Source organism: Mytilus edulis, chromosome 11 (assembly GCF_963676685.1).
Source record: "Mytilus edulis chromosome 11, xbMytEdul2.2, whole genome shotgun sequence".
Taxonomy (NCBI): Eukaryota; Metazoa; Mollusca; class Bivalvia; order Mytilida; family Mytilidae; genus Mytilus; species Mytilus edulis.
This window is the reverse complement of record NC_092354.1, coordinates 81,261,386-81,278,450: the sequence shown is the minus strand read 5'-3', so window position 1 is coordinate 81,278,450 and position 17,065 is coordinate 81,261,386. Positions and strand designations below refer to the sequence as shown.

Here is a 17,065-nt window from a genome sequence, read left to right as displayed (position 1 = left end):
TGAGAATGGAAATAGCAAATGTGTCAAAGCGACCACAACCCGACCATAGAGCAGACAACAGCCAAAGGCCACCAATGGATCTTCATTGTAGCGAGAAACTCCAGCACCCGTTAACATCCTTTAGCATGCTTTTCAATTGTGGGAGGTCATATTTTTAAGTAGTCAATTTAATTTAGAGTCATAAGCACCTTGCCAGGAGTGAGGTTTGAACTTTCAATCTCAGTGTTAACAGACTAATGATGTCCTTATCAAGATATTGAATGACCACTTTAAATCTCCAGTAATTAGAAAACGTATTATGTGTTCTGTGCAAGCAAATTTAAAATAGGATTTATTTTATTTTTTCCAGGGACGAGCCTTGACAGGATTGAGAAATCTAGGTAACACATGTTACATGAATTCTACAATACAGTGCCTAAATAACTGCTCCCCATTGGTGACCTACTTCCTGACAGATAGTTACCTGTATGATATAAATAGGTAAGTTCCTTATTTACAGATAGTAAGATAGTTACCTGTATGATGTAAATAGGAAGGAAGATAGTTTATTTTTAAATAGAGAATTTAATGATTTTTTTCTGCTGGTGATATTTTCCTGACATTTTCATCAATTTAATTTAAACATATTTCATTTTTCAAAACAAATGGATTAGACACAAGTTTCTCAACTTAGTTCCGTCTTCTCTATTTTCATTATTACTTACGGGATACCAATTTTCGTAATTTAGTGGGTACGGGTGAATTACGAATTTCAATTTTAATCAAAGTACAAATTATTGATATGTTTATACGAAACGTAGACATGGGAAGAACCTAAAAATCAAATAGCCAACAAAATACTAGTTATCCTCAATTTACGATGTAAAAAATATTCTGATCCTCAATTTGATGACCAAAAATATTGAAGTTAAGTAGATTCTGAACCCAGATTTCCCATAACTTATAGTGTTAAATTTTGAAAAAAGAAATAATTTGATTGATAGCATCTAAAAACCAAAATAAATGTTTGTGCTTTGCATGAAAAAAATTCTGACTCAGACAAAAAACCATACCCTTCCCCCTTCAAGTCAAATGGTTGCTCCCTAACAGAATGTGAAGAGTTGCCACAATCAAATATCCTATTAAAAGTGAGAACTCTTCAAAAAACAAAACTGTCATTTCTTACATCTTTTTTTCCAGAGAGAGTGAACTTGGTAGCCATGGAGAGGTTGCTGACGATTTTGCTGTCATTGTTAAAAATCTTTGGACAGGGCAATACAAATGTATAACTCCAAGAGATTTCAAGGTTAGTATAACTTATCGAATTCAAGGTCATATTAAAAAAAAATCGCAAGATTGTTTATTGTGACAGGGGTTAAGAAATCCACTAGCCCGACGCCCGGGACTACAACATTTAGACCTCGGGCAACCAAGACTTGTAACCAAAAATGCCCGACGGACTAGTAACAAAAAATTCTTGGCGTTTCTAAAATTGAAAGGGGAAAATCCCCTCATCACTTTTTCTATCTTATCCAATCAGATTCAACTACGTCATCCGGGATTCCCAGAATTTGAACTGATTTTGTACAGTTTTAAAATAGAACAAATAACTCTGGGTGGATCTTGTACTTTCAATATCGATGTGACAGTACAGGGGGTGGTATTGTACATTGCTTATGCAACCTGATTTTACCTCCTTCTGATTAATTTATTGCAATATAAATGTGAATCCCTTTTGACAGCAGAAACCTGACTTTTGTCAGATATTTTGAAACATGTTGCTGATAATTCTTTTACACAACCGTGATGATGCTATTGTATCTGATAAAACTCCCTCCAATCCTTTTACATACCCCCGGATTTGGTCAACTCATTATATCAGAATTTTCAGTGAATATTCAATTATCGATTAATTGAATATATATATATGGTAATGGAATATTTTTTGCTGATATAAGTTTTGAATATCCAATTTGCAAAAATCTACTGTACAATGCCGTGAATGGATAAAAAATTGTTAAGTTTATATAATTTATTGCAGCAAACTCTGAATTTGAAATGCATACTAGGGCTAGCAGGTCAGTTTTGTTGGGCTAGTAGTTCTTCCAACAGGGCTAGTAAAATCTTTCAACCAATTAGCCCTGGGCTAGTGAGTTATAACAAAATTTCTTAACCCCTGTGTGATTTCAGGATTAATTGATTCTGTGTTTGAAAGCCACTATTAATCAACGCTTATTGGGATATTTTGTGGCTGCCAGTATTTATTAACTGAGGAGACTGAGTAAAAAACTCCCTACCTTCGATAGGAAAACTGACAATCCTAGTAAGTTAAGATTTTAATCAAGTGTACCAGCACGAGCGAGTTTCAAACTCACACCCTCAGTGTCGGCTGGCTAGTGATTACAGTAGTAACTACTTAGACCACTCAGCCTTAGGAATAATTGAATTCAAATATATGTTTCAGATATCAGAATGCCAGTTCTTATTGCATTACTCACTCAATCACATTAATCGCAATACATGAATGAAAACCCCACAATAATTTCTTAACTTACAGTAGATATCAGGGCAAACAATAATGTATAAACATTGCAAATCAATAAAATAATTCGCCAAGAAAAATTAATTTTGATAACTTACCTAAAAAGAGATTGAGATTAAACAGAAGTAACTTACACATGAGAGAAGATATCTCAGAAGTAACTTACACATGAGAGAAGATATCTCAGAAATATACACAAAGTACAAGTGTTCACCTCAGTGAAGGAGATGTACTGTCTATAGATATAGGAAGATGTGGTATGAGTGCCAATGAGACAACTCTCCATCCAAATAACAATTTATAAAAGTAAACCATTATAGGTCAAAGTACGGTCTTCAGCACAGAACCTTGGCTCACACCAAACAATAAGCTATAAAGGGCCCCATAATTACTAGTGTAAAACCATTCAAACAGGAAAACCAACAGTCTAATCTATATAAAAAACGAGAAATAAAAAACACTTATGAACCACATATTAAAACAAACAACAACTACTGAACATCAGATTTATGACTTAGGATAGGTGCAAATAATTGCAGCGGGATTAAACATTTTAATGGTACCAAACCTTCTCCCTTATCTGAAACAATAGTGTAACATCACAACATAGAACATAAATATATATATTGTAGGTGACTGTAGGAAAACATCAGCCTATGTTTGCAGGCAATGACCAGCAAGATTCACAAGAGTTCCTAACGTTTCTGTTAGACGCCTTACATGAAGGACTTAATAAGGTATGATTTATTGTAATAAGGATAAATTAGTATAAATAAGAAGATATGGTATGATTGCCAATGAGACAACTTTCCATCCAAGTCACAATGTATAAAAAGTAAGCAATAAGTAAAACAAAAAAGTAGGGCCTTCAACACTGAGCCTTGGCTTTCACTGAACAGAAAGCTATAAAAGGTCCCAAAATGACTACGGTAGTGTAAAATATCCAACCGTGCAAGGGCTGTATAGCCAGTCAAAAACTTCCATATATGTGTAAAATAATTTAAACAGACAAATCACCATCGAGTTTATATAAAAAATGAGAAATTGGAATAGCCTTAGCAAGATTTGAAAAAAACTTTGGGGAATTGTTGTTTTTTCAATAATCTTCAACTTTGTTTTAGTTGGCCTCCCAAATGCTTATAATCTAATAATTCTTAAAAAGACCTAAGTGCATATGTACTACTGTTTATTCATTATTATTCATTGGTTATAAAAAAAGAAGAAGATGTGGTATGATTGCCAATGAGACAACTCTCCACAAGAGACCAAAATGACACAGAAATTAACAGCTATAGGTCACCGTATGGCCTTCAACAATGAGCAAACCCCATACCGCATAGTCAGCTATAAAAGGCCCGGAAATGACAATTTAAAACAATTAAAATGAGAAAACTACCGCATAGTCAGCTATAAAAGGCCTGGAAATGACAATTTAAAACAATTAAAATGAGAAAACTAACGACCTTATTTATATAACAAGAATGTGTCCCCAGTACATGGATGCCCCACCCTAACTATCATTTTCTGTGTTCAGTGGACCGTGAAATTGGGGTCAAAACTCTTATTTGGCATTAAAATTAGAAAGATCATATCATAAGGAACATGTGTTCTAAGTTTCAAGTTGATTGGACTTCAACTTCATCAAAAACTACCTTGACCAAAAACTTTAACCTGAAGCAGGACAAACGGACAGACAGACAAACGGACAGACAGATGAACGGACAGACAGACGTACAAACCAGAAAACATAATGCCCCTCTACTATGGTAGGTGGGGCATAAAAAAATGAATAAAAAACAAATATGTAACACATAAATAAACGACAACCACTGAATTACAGGCTCCTGACTTGGGACAGGCACATACATAAATAATGGGACTGGGTAAAACATGTAAGCGGGATCCCAACCCTCTCCCTAACCTGTCACAGTGGTATAACAGTACAGAATAAGAATGAACTATAAAAATCAGTTGAAAAGGGCTTAACTCCTCAGATGGACAAAAATACAAGTACATATTTTAACAGATTTTATTTGTTGATGCCAACCATGAAATTCAACCTTTAACCAAGTATACTTTTCCTATTAGTTTGTAAGAAAACTTTTGCAAAACCACAAAATCAAGAATCCACGAAAGCACAATTTTTTTTTATGTTCATCAAAATTGGTACCCACAAATATGATGAATTCATAGGAAGTTTTAAACTTGGATCTTTCGTTATTTAATTACACCAAACAAATTTGAAAATCAGTAAAATTAGATTGCTTATTAGTTATCAAAGGTACCAGGATTATAATTTAGTACGCCAGACGCGTGTTTCGTCTACATAAGACTCATCAGTGACGCTCATATCGAAATATTTATACAGCCAAACAAGTACAAGAAATTGGCTACTAAGGGGTGAAAGCAAAAAAAAATTCTGCAAAACTCAGCTGGTTTACCAAATTATTAACATTTTTTTAGTGAATTTGAGAACCATGATTATGTAAATATCATACTTTTTATTGCCAGGTTAAAATACGACCAAAGATTCCAGAACAAGACAATGATAATTTACCTGATCATGTGAATGCTGAGTTGTCATGGAAACATCATCGTATGTTACATGAATCCATTATTGTTGAACTGTTTCAGGTAAGGCAATTAAAGATTGAAATCTAGTAAGATCAACTCTTGTTTAGTAAATTGTAGTACAGTGAAACCTGTTTTAAGAGAGGGAGATAAGGAAAAAAAAGTTCTCATAAGACAGGGAGTCATTTAATACATGTTCAATCTATAAGAAATGCATTACAGAGGAATCTTAATTCAATGGTCTTATAATTAACACAGGTTTTTGCTTAATAAAGATGGTCTCTTAAGCAGGTTTGACTATATTAAAAGACTTTGAAGGAATAAAATTGAGAAAGGAAACATATCTATTAAAAAAAATTATATATACACCTTGGGAAATAATTCAAGATGGAAAAGGAATAAGAATATATTCATTTTGATTATGCTTGTATGTTTTTAATTTCAACTTTGATGTACATTTTGTAGCTCAGGAACCCTGAAATAAGTCTTGTGTCTGCAATTTATATCATATTTTTAGGGACAGTTAAAGTCTACCTTAATGTGTTTGACATGCAGAAAACAGTCCGTTACATTTCAAGCTTTTATGTACCTGTCGTTACCGATCCCATCAGGATCAAGATGCACACTTAATGTAAGTAAATTTATTGTGATCAATGTGCTAAGTAATTGCATATAACAAATTCATAGCAAACAATCTATTTTATAAAACTTTACTCTGTACTCAGATTGATTGATGATTGGTGTTAAATGCCACCTTGGGCACTGTTCAGGTCTGTTCAGTCCTCAAATTACAAAATAATACTCAAAACACCATATCTAGTAACTAATTGATTAAATTCTAAGTCACATTAACAATCATCCTCAAAATTTCAAACCCCACAAGGATAGGACTCAGGAACACAATCGCCTAAATGCACTGAGTTATAATCGAAATAAAATTTGATTTGCAGTACAAGGCAGACCTTTTAATCTACAAAATTAAATATTTTAAATAGGTTTTCACATTCAAAAGTCACTGCTTTAATTCTGTTAACTTTTTGTCGGAAAACACAAATAGAAAAAAAGATGTTTGACTTAATTTTTCATTTGTTGAGGTCTCCTTGTGAAAAAAAGAGTCTAATGTAAACATCATATTGGGAAACATGGGAAAAAGATGTTAATATCAGCTGTTTGATTGGTTTAATATTGTAACAGGACTGTCTGCGGCAATTTCTCAAATTAGAGAAGATGACAGGAAGTTCCAGGTGGCGCTGTCCTCGGTGTAAAGTAGATAGAGACTCGGTCAAGAAGATTGATATCTGGAAATTACCCAGAATTCTTCTGATTGGACTAAACAGGTAAAGTGATGGATTTTATGTCAAAACCTTCTTTAACTTAAATTAACTTCAATTAATTGTAAAGCTTATAGAAGGAAATTTGTGTGTAAAACAGAAACAACTCGCCACAAGAGACCAAATAACACAGAAATTAACAACTATAGGTCACGGTACGGCCTTCAACAATGAGAAAAGCCCTTTCCACATGAGCAGCTATAAAAGACCCCAAAATGACAAATTTAAAACAATTTGAACGAGAAAAATAACGGCCTAATTTATGTACAAAAAATAAACTAAAAACAAATAGGTAACACATCAACAAGCGACAACCACTGAACTACAGGCTCCTGACTTGAGACAGGTAAATACATACAGAATGTGGCGGGGTTAAACATGTTAGCATGATCTCAACCCTCCCCAAACTTGACCTGGTGTAACTATTGTTTTGAACATAACACTGATTTTTTATGTACATCTAGTTTTAAAAAATCTAACACCATCAACAAATTAAAGTCTTTTGTAAATCATTTGATTCTGAAAGTTGGTTCCAATAAAAAAAAATTACAATTAATTTTTATAACAAAAGAATGTAAATGGAAATAAAACTTTTATCGCTATTTTTACGAAATTTTCCTTCCATCTTACTGACTGATAATTGTTTCCTTTCTCAGCAGAGTAGAGTGATATGAAAAATTATCACAAGAAACTAAGGGCGTTCGTGCCCGTTGTCATATGTAAAATAGTGATAAACAGATTATTATTGGTCATCTCAACTCAATTGCTTTTCTCACTTTCAACGTACTGGCTCAAGCAAGAATAATTAATCGTATTGAGATGTTCAATGATAATCCATAAATATTGCATTAAACTTTATTTTAGGTAAGAAAATAAAACTTAACAAAATATTTTATTTCTTTTAGGAAGAATAACTTAGAAAAAACTTGTATTATTGCAAAGCAATATAATATTTCCCACATAAAGTTCAAAAAGTTAGCGTGCAATAAATTCCAATATTGCACTGGTGCGATAAATCTTCAAAATTCATGACGTCATCAACAACAAAATCTTAGTTTAAACAATTTTTACTTTCAAATATCATATTTCTATACAATAAAAGGGTTATTGCATGAATATTGGGGAATATGTCTCTCGTAGAACATATATTGCACTCACAAGCTCGTGCAATATAAAATTCTACTCGGAACAATATTCCCCAATATTAATGCAATAACCCTATAATATTCCCTCCCATTGTGAGGGTTGAAAATTTGTTACATTGAGTTCAGTATTATAGATGAAAGGTCAACCATATTTTATCTATTCTGGTTGCATTTGACCTTGACCTCAATTTTATTATTTCAGTTATTATATCAATACAGGAGTCAACGTTTACTATTATCTAATTGTCATTCTATTTGTCAATCTTAATTATTTTTTTCTCTGTATAGGTTTGTTTATGAAGGCCAGTGGCGACAGAAAATAAGTTCTTTTGTGGACTTTCCTGTTCAAAATCTTAATTTAGATTCTGTTGTGCAATCACCGACAACAACAAAGAGCAAATACAATCTGTATGGTATATCTGTAAGTTGTTCTTTTGTTTTCATTCATAGCTTTTACTTTATGATAAATCTAGAGAAAATTGAATGTAAATTAGGCATGCAATGATCATGTGACTGGCATCCACAGAAAAGAGAAAACCAGAGTGAATCAAAAGTATTAACAAGGGTCGTAATGGGTGTTCCTTCATGAAGAATAACAGTAAAAAAAAGGCCAAATGATGTAACAGTAATTTTGGATGCATGACAACAAAATGTGCACTTTCTTTACAACCATGAAATAATCAACTGATTATGAAGAATCACAATAAATTCTTTCCAAAAATAAGGATAGCGGTAAAATATTTGAGATTTCTGACCATTCATAATTAGTATATTTTGAAGATTGACGATAAAATTTTAACTAATTTGATTCTAACATTAGCCGGAAAAAGACTAATGGACGCTGTATGGCTGAGGTCGTTCTTATCCTCATTAACCTAAGCAAATACATTGAACATGATCACTAGTAATAAAGTTGTCAAAGAAGCCAAAATTTATTGAGTTATTGTAGATTTTATATCATATTGATTCAATTTTCAAGCAGAAATTTGGAGCTTGGAGGTTTTCATTAAATCTTCAGAGGAAAAGATCTACAATTTTGTCTGATACATATGCAATAATTTTCAATTTTTCAAATGTTCAAATTTTCAAGTTTCAATAAACGTAGAATTGGATCTTTGATAAGTTAGAAATTAGCGGAAACACAATACACCCGAAACTTCAGTTTGCATTTTAGATATTGCAATTTAATAATAGTACCTAATTTAAAATCATCTCGTAAGTAATTGACATTAATGTAGAATCTATGTAAATTGTAATTGCTAAGTACAGGGGATCATGATTTATGTTGACAAGTTGAAATAAAACTGTGTATATGACAAGTGGTTTTTATTATTTTTCAGAATCACTATGGCACTATGGACGGGGGACACTGTAAGTTGGTTGACATTAATAATCAGCAGAGTAAAAGATCTTAGGTTTTCAACCCATTAATTAAGATTTATCTACTTTTGATAATTTGAAAAATGTTAAACAATATTTACTTTTGATTAAGATATAACATTCTTCAAACCCTGAACGAATTAGCATGTTTATAATTATTCTTGATGCTAATATGATATTCTCCAGATACTTGTTATTTACTAATGTTAACGAGGCCGGGATAAGGTACCGGTATTCGATGTATTCAACTAACAAATGTACAGATTTCAATAAAATATGATAACATAAAAAAAAAAAAATATTCTCCAGATACTGTGACTTCACAACCGTTGTAAAATAGAAATATAATGTATGTCAGCTGACATGTATCTTCAACGTCATGATTTGTTGGACTGTTCCCATCCTAATCCTATAATCCTATAATCCTAGGTTTCATCATTGAATGATTGACTGTGGCGTCAGAAAAATAAGCAAAACTATGCCGAAAGTGCATACAGTCTTCAATAATAGATATACAATATTAGCTGAACAATTGACTCGAATTGTGGCATCAGAAAAATAAGCATTTAACAGGAAAATGCATGAATGCATGAATTATAAAAAAAATCAGAACATGAAACCATATACAAAACCATTTGTTGAAATCCCATTTCCTTTAATTAATAAAAGCAAAATTTATTAAATTAATTCTTAAATTAAAAAAAATGCCAATCCCTGGAGGAGAGGAAGGGGGCAGTGTTGTCCCAAAATATATCATTTAGCATCCTGGTTATCAGGGAAATTTGAAATACCATCTTGTTTCTAAAAATTATAGCATCACATCCATAACTCAATCTATAAGAAAACCAATTCAAATAGCATCACATTATCATGATGATAAAAGGCCCTGAAGGGGGGAGACGGTATTTTCTTGAACAGCCCTTAGAATAGAGATAATTAATGGCAGCTTAAATTTATAATAATTTTACCACAGTTTGGCCCTTGTTGCTATCATTCATGGTAAAATGTTTACTATAACCTTCCAACTTTTTGCCTGTAGTAAGAAAATGTACACAATTATGGTTTAACTAATACATTGTATTTATATTTTATACAGATACAGCTTTCTGTAGGAATCCCTGTACCAAACGGTGGTATAAATATGATGATGAGCAAGTTTATGATATGTCAGAATCAGATGTAAAGGTAAGAATATATCAAAACTAACATTAAGACCTCCAGAAGGCAACATACTGTCTTCAACAATAGATACAATTACAGGTCAATGTCTGAAATTTTTTGGTTGTACGTCAAGATTTTAAGAATGGTGATAATTTGGAAAATAGGCACAGAACATATCAAACAAGCCTGAAAGAGTCTCCAAGTAAAGAAATCATGATTTCTTGTCTGAAATTGACGTCCCAGTCTATTCTAGTGGTGAATAAGTTTAACAGAAACATTAAAAATCTGCCTTTAAACCAAATTCTCAAATAATGAATAACATTAGCAATGACATCACACAACTAATGAAAAGGTTCTTGACATATAGTTTGCTTAAATAAGTTTTTTTTTAGATGACTATTAGAATTAGTTTTAAAGATTTATCTTGATCACTTTGGTAAGTTTTTCGGGATACGATTGCTTTTAAGCAATCTGTAGACTTATACTATTGACACAGGACAGTACCCTCATGTCAACCGTTTTATTCTAAACATCAAGGAACATTTCAGATTATTGAGATTGTCTTGCTTTAAATGGTATAAAAAACAAAAGAATTGAATTTAAACAACTGTCCTATAATGTTCTTCTCATAATCTTCATGTTTCGATATTTCCCTTGACTTGTATGCGTGTTTTTAACAACACGGAAAATCAGAATTAAGTAGTATTTATATTTAGTGTTTTTATAAATTTAGAAAAACATCAGAGGAAATGTATGGTTTATCTGTTTCATGTTTCGATATTTCCCTTGACTTGTATGCATGTTTTTAACAACACGGAAAATCAGAATTAAGGTGGTACCCATCACTTTAACTTAAATTAATTTGGCTCGTTTAATTTTCATTAAATTTTGTCAAAGTATTTACTTTGACCCTTTAACAAAAATATAAAAATTTCAAAAACTTTGAACCAACCGTTTAATCAGAAAAATTACACTGGTTATATAGCAGTTTGACAAACTACAATTTTGATCATTGAGAAGCTTAATATTCCCGTAAGAACACAACGTCATTAAAATGTTCTGCTGATTTTACAGAGTTATTTCCCTGTAGTGTTAGGTACCACCTTAAGCAGTATTTATATTTAGTGTTTTTATAAATTTAGAAATTCGTCAGAGGGAATTCCCCAGTTTTGATAACATGCGAGAGTTCTCTGAATTCGGATTGATAAATCTATTTCTGTCATATAAGAACTCAGTAAAGTTTTCTTATATGTCACCCTTATGAAACTGATATTTGATATTATACTTCCATAAAGAAATGGGGGTTGTTTAATTAAAATTTGATATACGTTCTTGCTACAAATCACAAGTCTAGGGTTTGTTAAGGTAATTATGCGCATGCGTAAAGTTTTCTTGACTTGAAGGGGTATCAGATTGAATGGTTGGTCTGGATTCCCCACTCCATTGATTAATTTGAAGATCCTTTCTATGTCTGTTTTTTGAGGGTTATTGTTGTTGCATAATTTTAAATCATATGCATCATTTAAATTAAAATAAATGTAGTCCACAACGTTACAGTGTAACTAGAGCACCCCTTCACCCAAAATGGAGTCTTCCATGTTATTGCTTCGAGTTGTCTCCCTTCCGTAAGTAACTTTCGTCAAACAACGATATGTCGAGTAAAATTAACTTGTTCTGTCGATAGATGTCGTATTATATTAAAACCGATCGCAATTTAAACAGAAAAGGAGTCATGCCCACTGACCAAAGGAAATTAAATATTTAAAGAGTTAGGAATGGGGTTCCACCTAGAATTCATGTAGGAAAGTAAACTTGGAATTGATAGTACAAAAATAAAACACAATAAGTCCATTGTTCATACACTTGCATCGAGGATTGGCTATTTTTAAAGTTAAATAACTATTCAGATTACGTAAATTACATTTTACAAGCAAAATTTTTACACGTGCATTTGAATTATTTTTGAAAATAATACTAATACATGTATCATCAATGAAAACAATGGCAATTGTATCCCTCAGAGCAATCTGCTCTTTGATTATCTCATAGACTAGAACAGTGGCAAATCCAGGGAAGGTTTTTTTAGGGGGGGTTGAACCGCCCTTTTTATTACAATTAATGCTTTTGAAAGACGACATATGGTTGGAACACCCAGCCCCCTCCACTGTTATCCTGGGTAGGAACTCCCTTTTAAAAATGGGTGGATCTGCCCCTGAACCAGTTGATTTTTTTCAATTATATTTTTTTTTGGGGGGGGCAGGGTATCCAGGAGGATTTTGAAGAATAGAACATAATTGGTTGCTTAGATACAAAGATTAAAGAAAAAAGGCAATAGATATAAAGAGAGCTAAAATATAAGGAGTAGAGAAAAACTACTTAAATATTGAAACATTTTAGAAATGAATGACCTCCCCCTCTCCCCTCTCAAGCCCTCAGATATATTTGTGAGTAATAACTACTATATTTTGTTATTTCAGAGTTCAGCAGCGTTTGTTCTTTACTACACATCAATAGACCTGCTACCACCAGATTTTAGGAAGAACTTTTAACCACAGAGACAATATTCTGAAAGTAGATATAAAACATGTGAACTACTCAATGAGGGTTGTGTTCTACTAATCTTTTCAGAGGCATTTGAAAAAAACGTTTTTTAAGCTTATTTTCACAAATTTGGTCCAAAATGTTCATTATTCCAATCTTGAAATTGTTTGGAAAGAAAAAAAACCTACTTGAATTTATTTCCAATTATGATGTCATAGACCATGTAGTCATGCTGCTTTAAAAACAAGAGAAAAAAATTCATTGGTTTCCGCTTTAACTTTAGTTTACGAGGGTAACACCAGCCCAGTAGTCAACACTTCGGTGTTGACATGAATATCAATAATGTGGTCATTTTTATAAATTTACCGTTTACAAAAGTTTGAATTTTTCGAAAAAACTAAGGATTTTCTTATCCCAGGCATAGATTACCTTAGCCGTATTTGGCACAACTTTTTGGAATTTTGGATTCTCAATGCTCTTCAACTTTGTACTTGTTTGGCTTTATAAATATTTTGATATGAGCGTCACTGATGAGTCTTATGTAGACGAAACACGCGTCTGGCGTACTAAATTATAGTCCTGGTACCTTTGATAACTATTTACTGCAACCAAATTTTATGAAACTTATATACAATGCTTGTTACTATAAAACACAAATCAATTTAGAATAGATATAGGAAGATGTGGTATGAGCGCCAATGAGACAACTCTCCACCCAGGAAGTTCTCTAGTTATCTCCCTTCATAACATTATATGCACGCAGGGAATCATCTGTGTCCCATGGATACATTCTTCATTTATATATTTCTATCAAAGTCATAGATCATACCCCTTTAAAGGCTTGAGAAAAGAGCAATAAATACTGTTTCTTATGATCTGTATTAATTGAAATAACAATAATCTATTGGGTTTATAAGTATACTGCAGATTCACTTTATTTTTTTTGTGGGTATCAATTTTTCTATGTAAAATATATAATTCATTGAACAATTGAATTTGTTGTTCACCTGTACCCAAGAAACCCATAAAAATTGGTATCCAACAAATGATATTGAATCCACAGTTAATGGTTCAAGGAATTAGTTTTTGATGAATAAGACCTTATGTTTTGACATGTTTTCTATATAATTAACAACGTCATATAAAAGTATGGCATTTATTGTATAAGCTGTGATTGTTTTTATGTAAATTATATTTTAACCTGTAGATATTCAACAAATATAAATATTGTTATAATTTATGCTACATATGTATATATTTTGTATTTGTTTCATATATTTTTATTTTAGACAATTATAAACAGCTGTCTAACATTGAAATGCAAAATGTTTGTATTATGAGCTCTTTGTACAGCTGTTTAATTTGCATATATGGAATAGAGATAAAACCATAATAGACCCTCATTAGCTCAACCATGTCCAAAAATGGAACTTCTACCTTCCATACCATCCCCTCCCCTCCTCTTCTTTTCATTTTAAAATGGCTGACCAGAAATGAAGTTTAGACCTACAAAGCCTGGTAGTACATTGATTGATTCATTGAGGGTGTTCAATGCCACTTCAACACTCTTGGCTGCCAGAGGTGGAGAACTGCTGACCCAGGTCATAAAAACTGATAATCCTAGACAATTTAGATTAGAGGCTAGTGTACCTTGCTATGAGCAGGTTTGATATTGACAGGCTAGGAATCAAGGTACACTTCTTAGACTACTCAGTAACCAAAGTCCTTCCAACAATGGAACTAATATTTAAAAATAGTGGACAGATCTAACTGACAATTTTTGCAATAAGAAACAGTTGTTCTAAATTAGAATCATACTAAGGGTAGCATCATATCTTGTATTTATTATGAGCTGTCAAGAATATGACAGGTGAGCTGGTTTCTGCAGGTAAATACTCCCACCCAACCCCTTTCTGTTGATATATTGATATATTGATGTATAATTTGTTAAATTTTGTTAATTTGTTAAGTTTTATGCAGATTTATTGTTGTTTTGTACAGATTGTATTCATCCCCCGTTTTACTATTTATAGACAGAATTTATCCAATATGATACTATTTATAGAATTTGTATATTTATAATCACTTCATTTACAAGCAATGTTCAAATTAAATAGCCAGGAGTAGAATGTGATACAAATATCAGTCGGATTCCTCATGCAAAAATTATGTCAGTCCTAGGTATTCTGAACACACTTTTACAAAATAAAAAGAAACATCTTTATAAGGTGAAGTAACTCTCAAATTTTTTTTGGCTTTTTTTATATCAACAGCTTTGTTTAGAATTTTTTTAATATTAAAATTGAGAATGGAAATGGGGAATGTGCTAAAGAGACAACAACCCGACCATAGAAAAAAACAAAAAAAAACAACAGCAGAAGGTCACCAACAGGTCTTCATTGTAGCTAAAAATTCCCACACCCGGAGGCGTTGCTTGTTATGTTATACAATAAATGATTTATTAAAAGCTGCAATTGACAAAACACTCACTGCTTATATATATCTCTTGCACTGATCGGTTTGGTTGATTCAAGTTAAAACATGTGATTGCTATTCTTTTTCATTTTGATATATTTTCATGGTTTGAAAGGCCAATTGTTATTATTATTGAATTTCATTGGTTCATGGCATACCATATGACCAACAGATATTGAATTTCATTGGTTGATTTGCATATCATACGACCACCATTTATTGAATTTCATTGGTTGATCATTTGTGTGTTTTGTTGTCATATCATCATGTAATGAAGATGTATTTATTCAATGAAATAATTAAAAACTTACTATTTTTTACATCATGCTACTTTTATTAATGCCATATATTGTGCAGTTTACCAGGTGAACAACATATATTGTCTTAACTACGGTTTTGTTATTTTTTTCTCATTTTACCAGTAGGGAAACACTTATTACTATCTTGCCTACAATGAAATTAGCAGAAAGCAAGACATAGGGATTGCAATTTGTGCCAGCAGTGTAAACTATTTGTATAAAACTCAATATTTTAGACGGAAGAAGACCTCTATGTAGATGTCTTATGTGACTGGGTTTATGTCTGCCATATGTCCATTGTCCTTGAACTCATTGTCATGCTTAATCAACGGCTTAAAAAATAGTTTGTCTTGTTTGTCAAGTGAAATACTCCTTTATCAGGGTAAACTATACTAGGAAAACTATATTTGGTAAAAGGGATCTTTGCAAAGTCTTCATGTCCACATTTCAAGGATGTCAATGATTACTTATATTTGATGTATGGAATGATTGTATGGTGTGCATGTCTGTCCGGCAGGTTTCTTGTAAGAATGACCTCTTTCATGGTTCATTAGTCATTATTAAGCTTTCAAATGATTTTTAAAATCAAAATAAGAAGAGGATACATTTAAGTTATTAGCATACATGTGCACTTTTTGTCATATTTTTGGCATTTTACATCTCCTGATTTTAATATTTAAAAGCTGTCTCATGGACTGTTATGGTAGAATGCCGACACCCAGGGGTCAAGGTCCAGGGATGTAGCAGGTCATGAAATGTCATGGTATAATACTTAAAACCAGGATCAAGGTCCAGAATCTCATGCCAGGTCAATTCTAAGGCTATCATATCTTATTTGCTGCTTGTCAACCAAGCGTTAACTGTCTTATGGTACCATGTTCACTTCAGATGCAGCACTGAGGAGCTTGTGGATTTAATCACAACTTGGTTCAAACCAAATATTCAAAATTGGAATTTGATGCTTGTTGGCTTATAAGCCATAACAGTCCATGAGACAACCTGCTTCATCACTGGAATCTTGACAGTTGTTATAAGCATTCTACCATGACATTCAATGAGACAATTTATTATTTTAATGTAATATATGATGATACAATGACACCTCTTTCTGTTGCTTGTCTAGCTAGATTTATATTTTTGAATATCACATTAAAATGTTTCTTTCCTGATGTGCATGTAACATGTTCTACTAAACATTAAACACCTATCTATCATCATTAAGTATATGATGTAAATTCAAAAGACAAGTTGACTCACATGTGTTTTAATGTATTGTGACATGTCTCCCTGTTTGGTTTGCAGTCACAATGGTGTATCCAGGGTTAGTGACATGTATTCCTGTTTGGCTTGGAGTCGCAATGGTGTATCCAGGGTTGGTGACATGTCTTCCTGTTTGGCTTGGAGTCAGAATGGTGTATCCAGGGTTGGTGACATGTTTCCTTGTTTCGCTTGGAGTCGGAATGGTGTATCCAGGGTTGGTGACATGTTTTCTTGTTTCGCTTGGAGTCACAATGATGTATCCAGGGTTGGTGACATGTCTTCCAGTATGGTTTGGAGTCACAATGGTGTATCCAAGGTTGGTGACATGTCTTCCTGTTTGGCTTGGAGTCAAAATGTTGTATCCAAGGTTGGTGACATGTC

General features: G+C 32.5%; 1 protein-coding gene across 4 annotated transcripts in view; it reads left to right on the top strand.

Moving 5' to 3' along the window:
• LOC139496426 (ubiquitin carboxyl-terminal hydrolase 8-like) overlaps positions 1–15,445 on the top strand; it is a 53,057-nt gene extending 37,612 nt beyond the window's left edge. For all 4 annotated transcript variants that reach the window (XM_071285021.1, XM_071285022.1, XM_071285024.1 and 1 more), the window contains 10 exons: positions 350–480; positions 1,180–1,285; positions 3,154–3,258; positions 5,033–5,155; positions 5,610–5,723; positions 6,287–6,429; positions 7,857–7,989; positions 8,909–8,939; positions 10,045–10,133; positions 12,587–15,445. In XM_071285021.1, the coding sequence (XP_071141122.1) occupies positions 350–480; positions 1,180–1,285; positions 3,154–3,258; positions 5,033–5,155; positions 5,610–5,723; positions 6,287–6,429; positions 7,857–7,989; positions 8,909–8,939; positions 10,045–10,133; positions 12,587–12,658 (1,047 nt within the window). In that variant the 3' untranslated portion in view covers positions 12,659–15,445. The remainder of the gene's footprint in view (positions 1–349; positions 481–1,179; positions 1,286–3,153; positions 3,259–5,032; positions 5,156–5,609; positions 5,724–6,286; positions 6,430–7,856; positions 7,990–8,908; positions 8,940–10,044; positions 10,134–12,586) is intronic.
• The last annotated feature ends 1,620 nt before the right edge of the window (positions 15,446–17,065 follow it).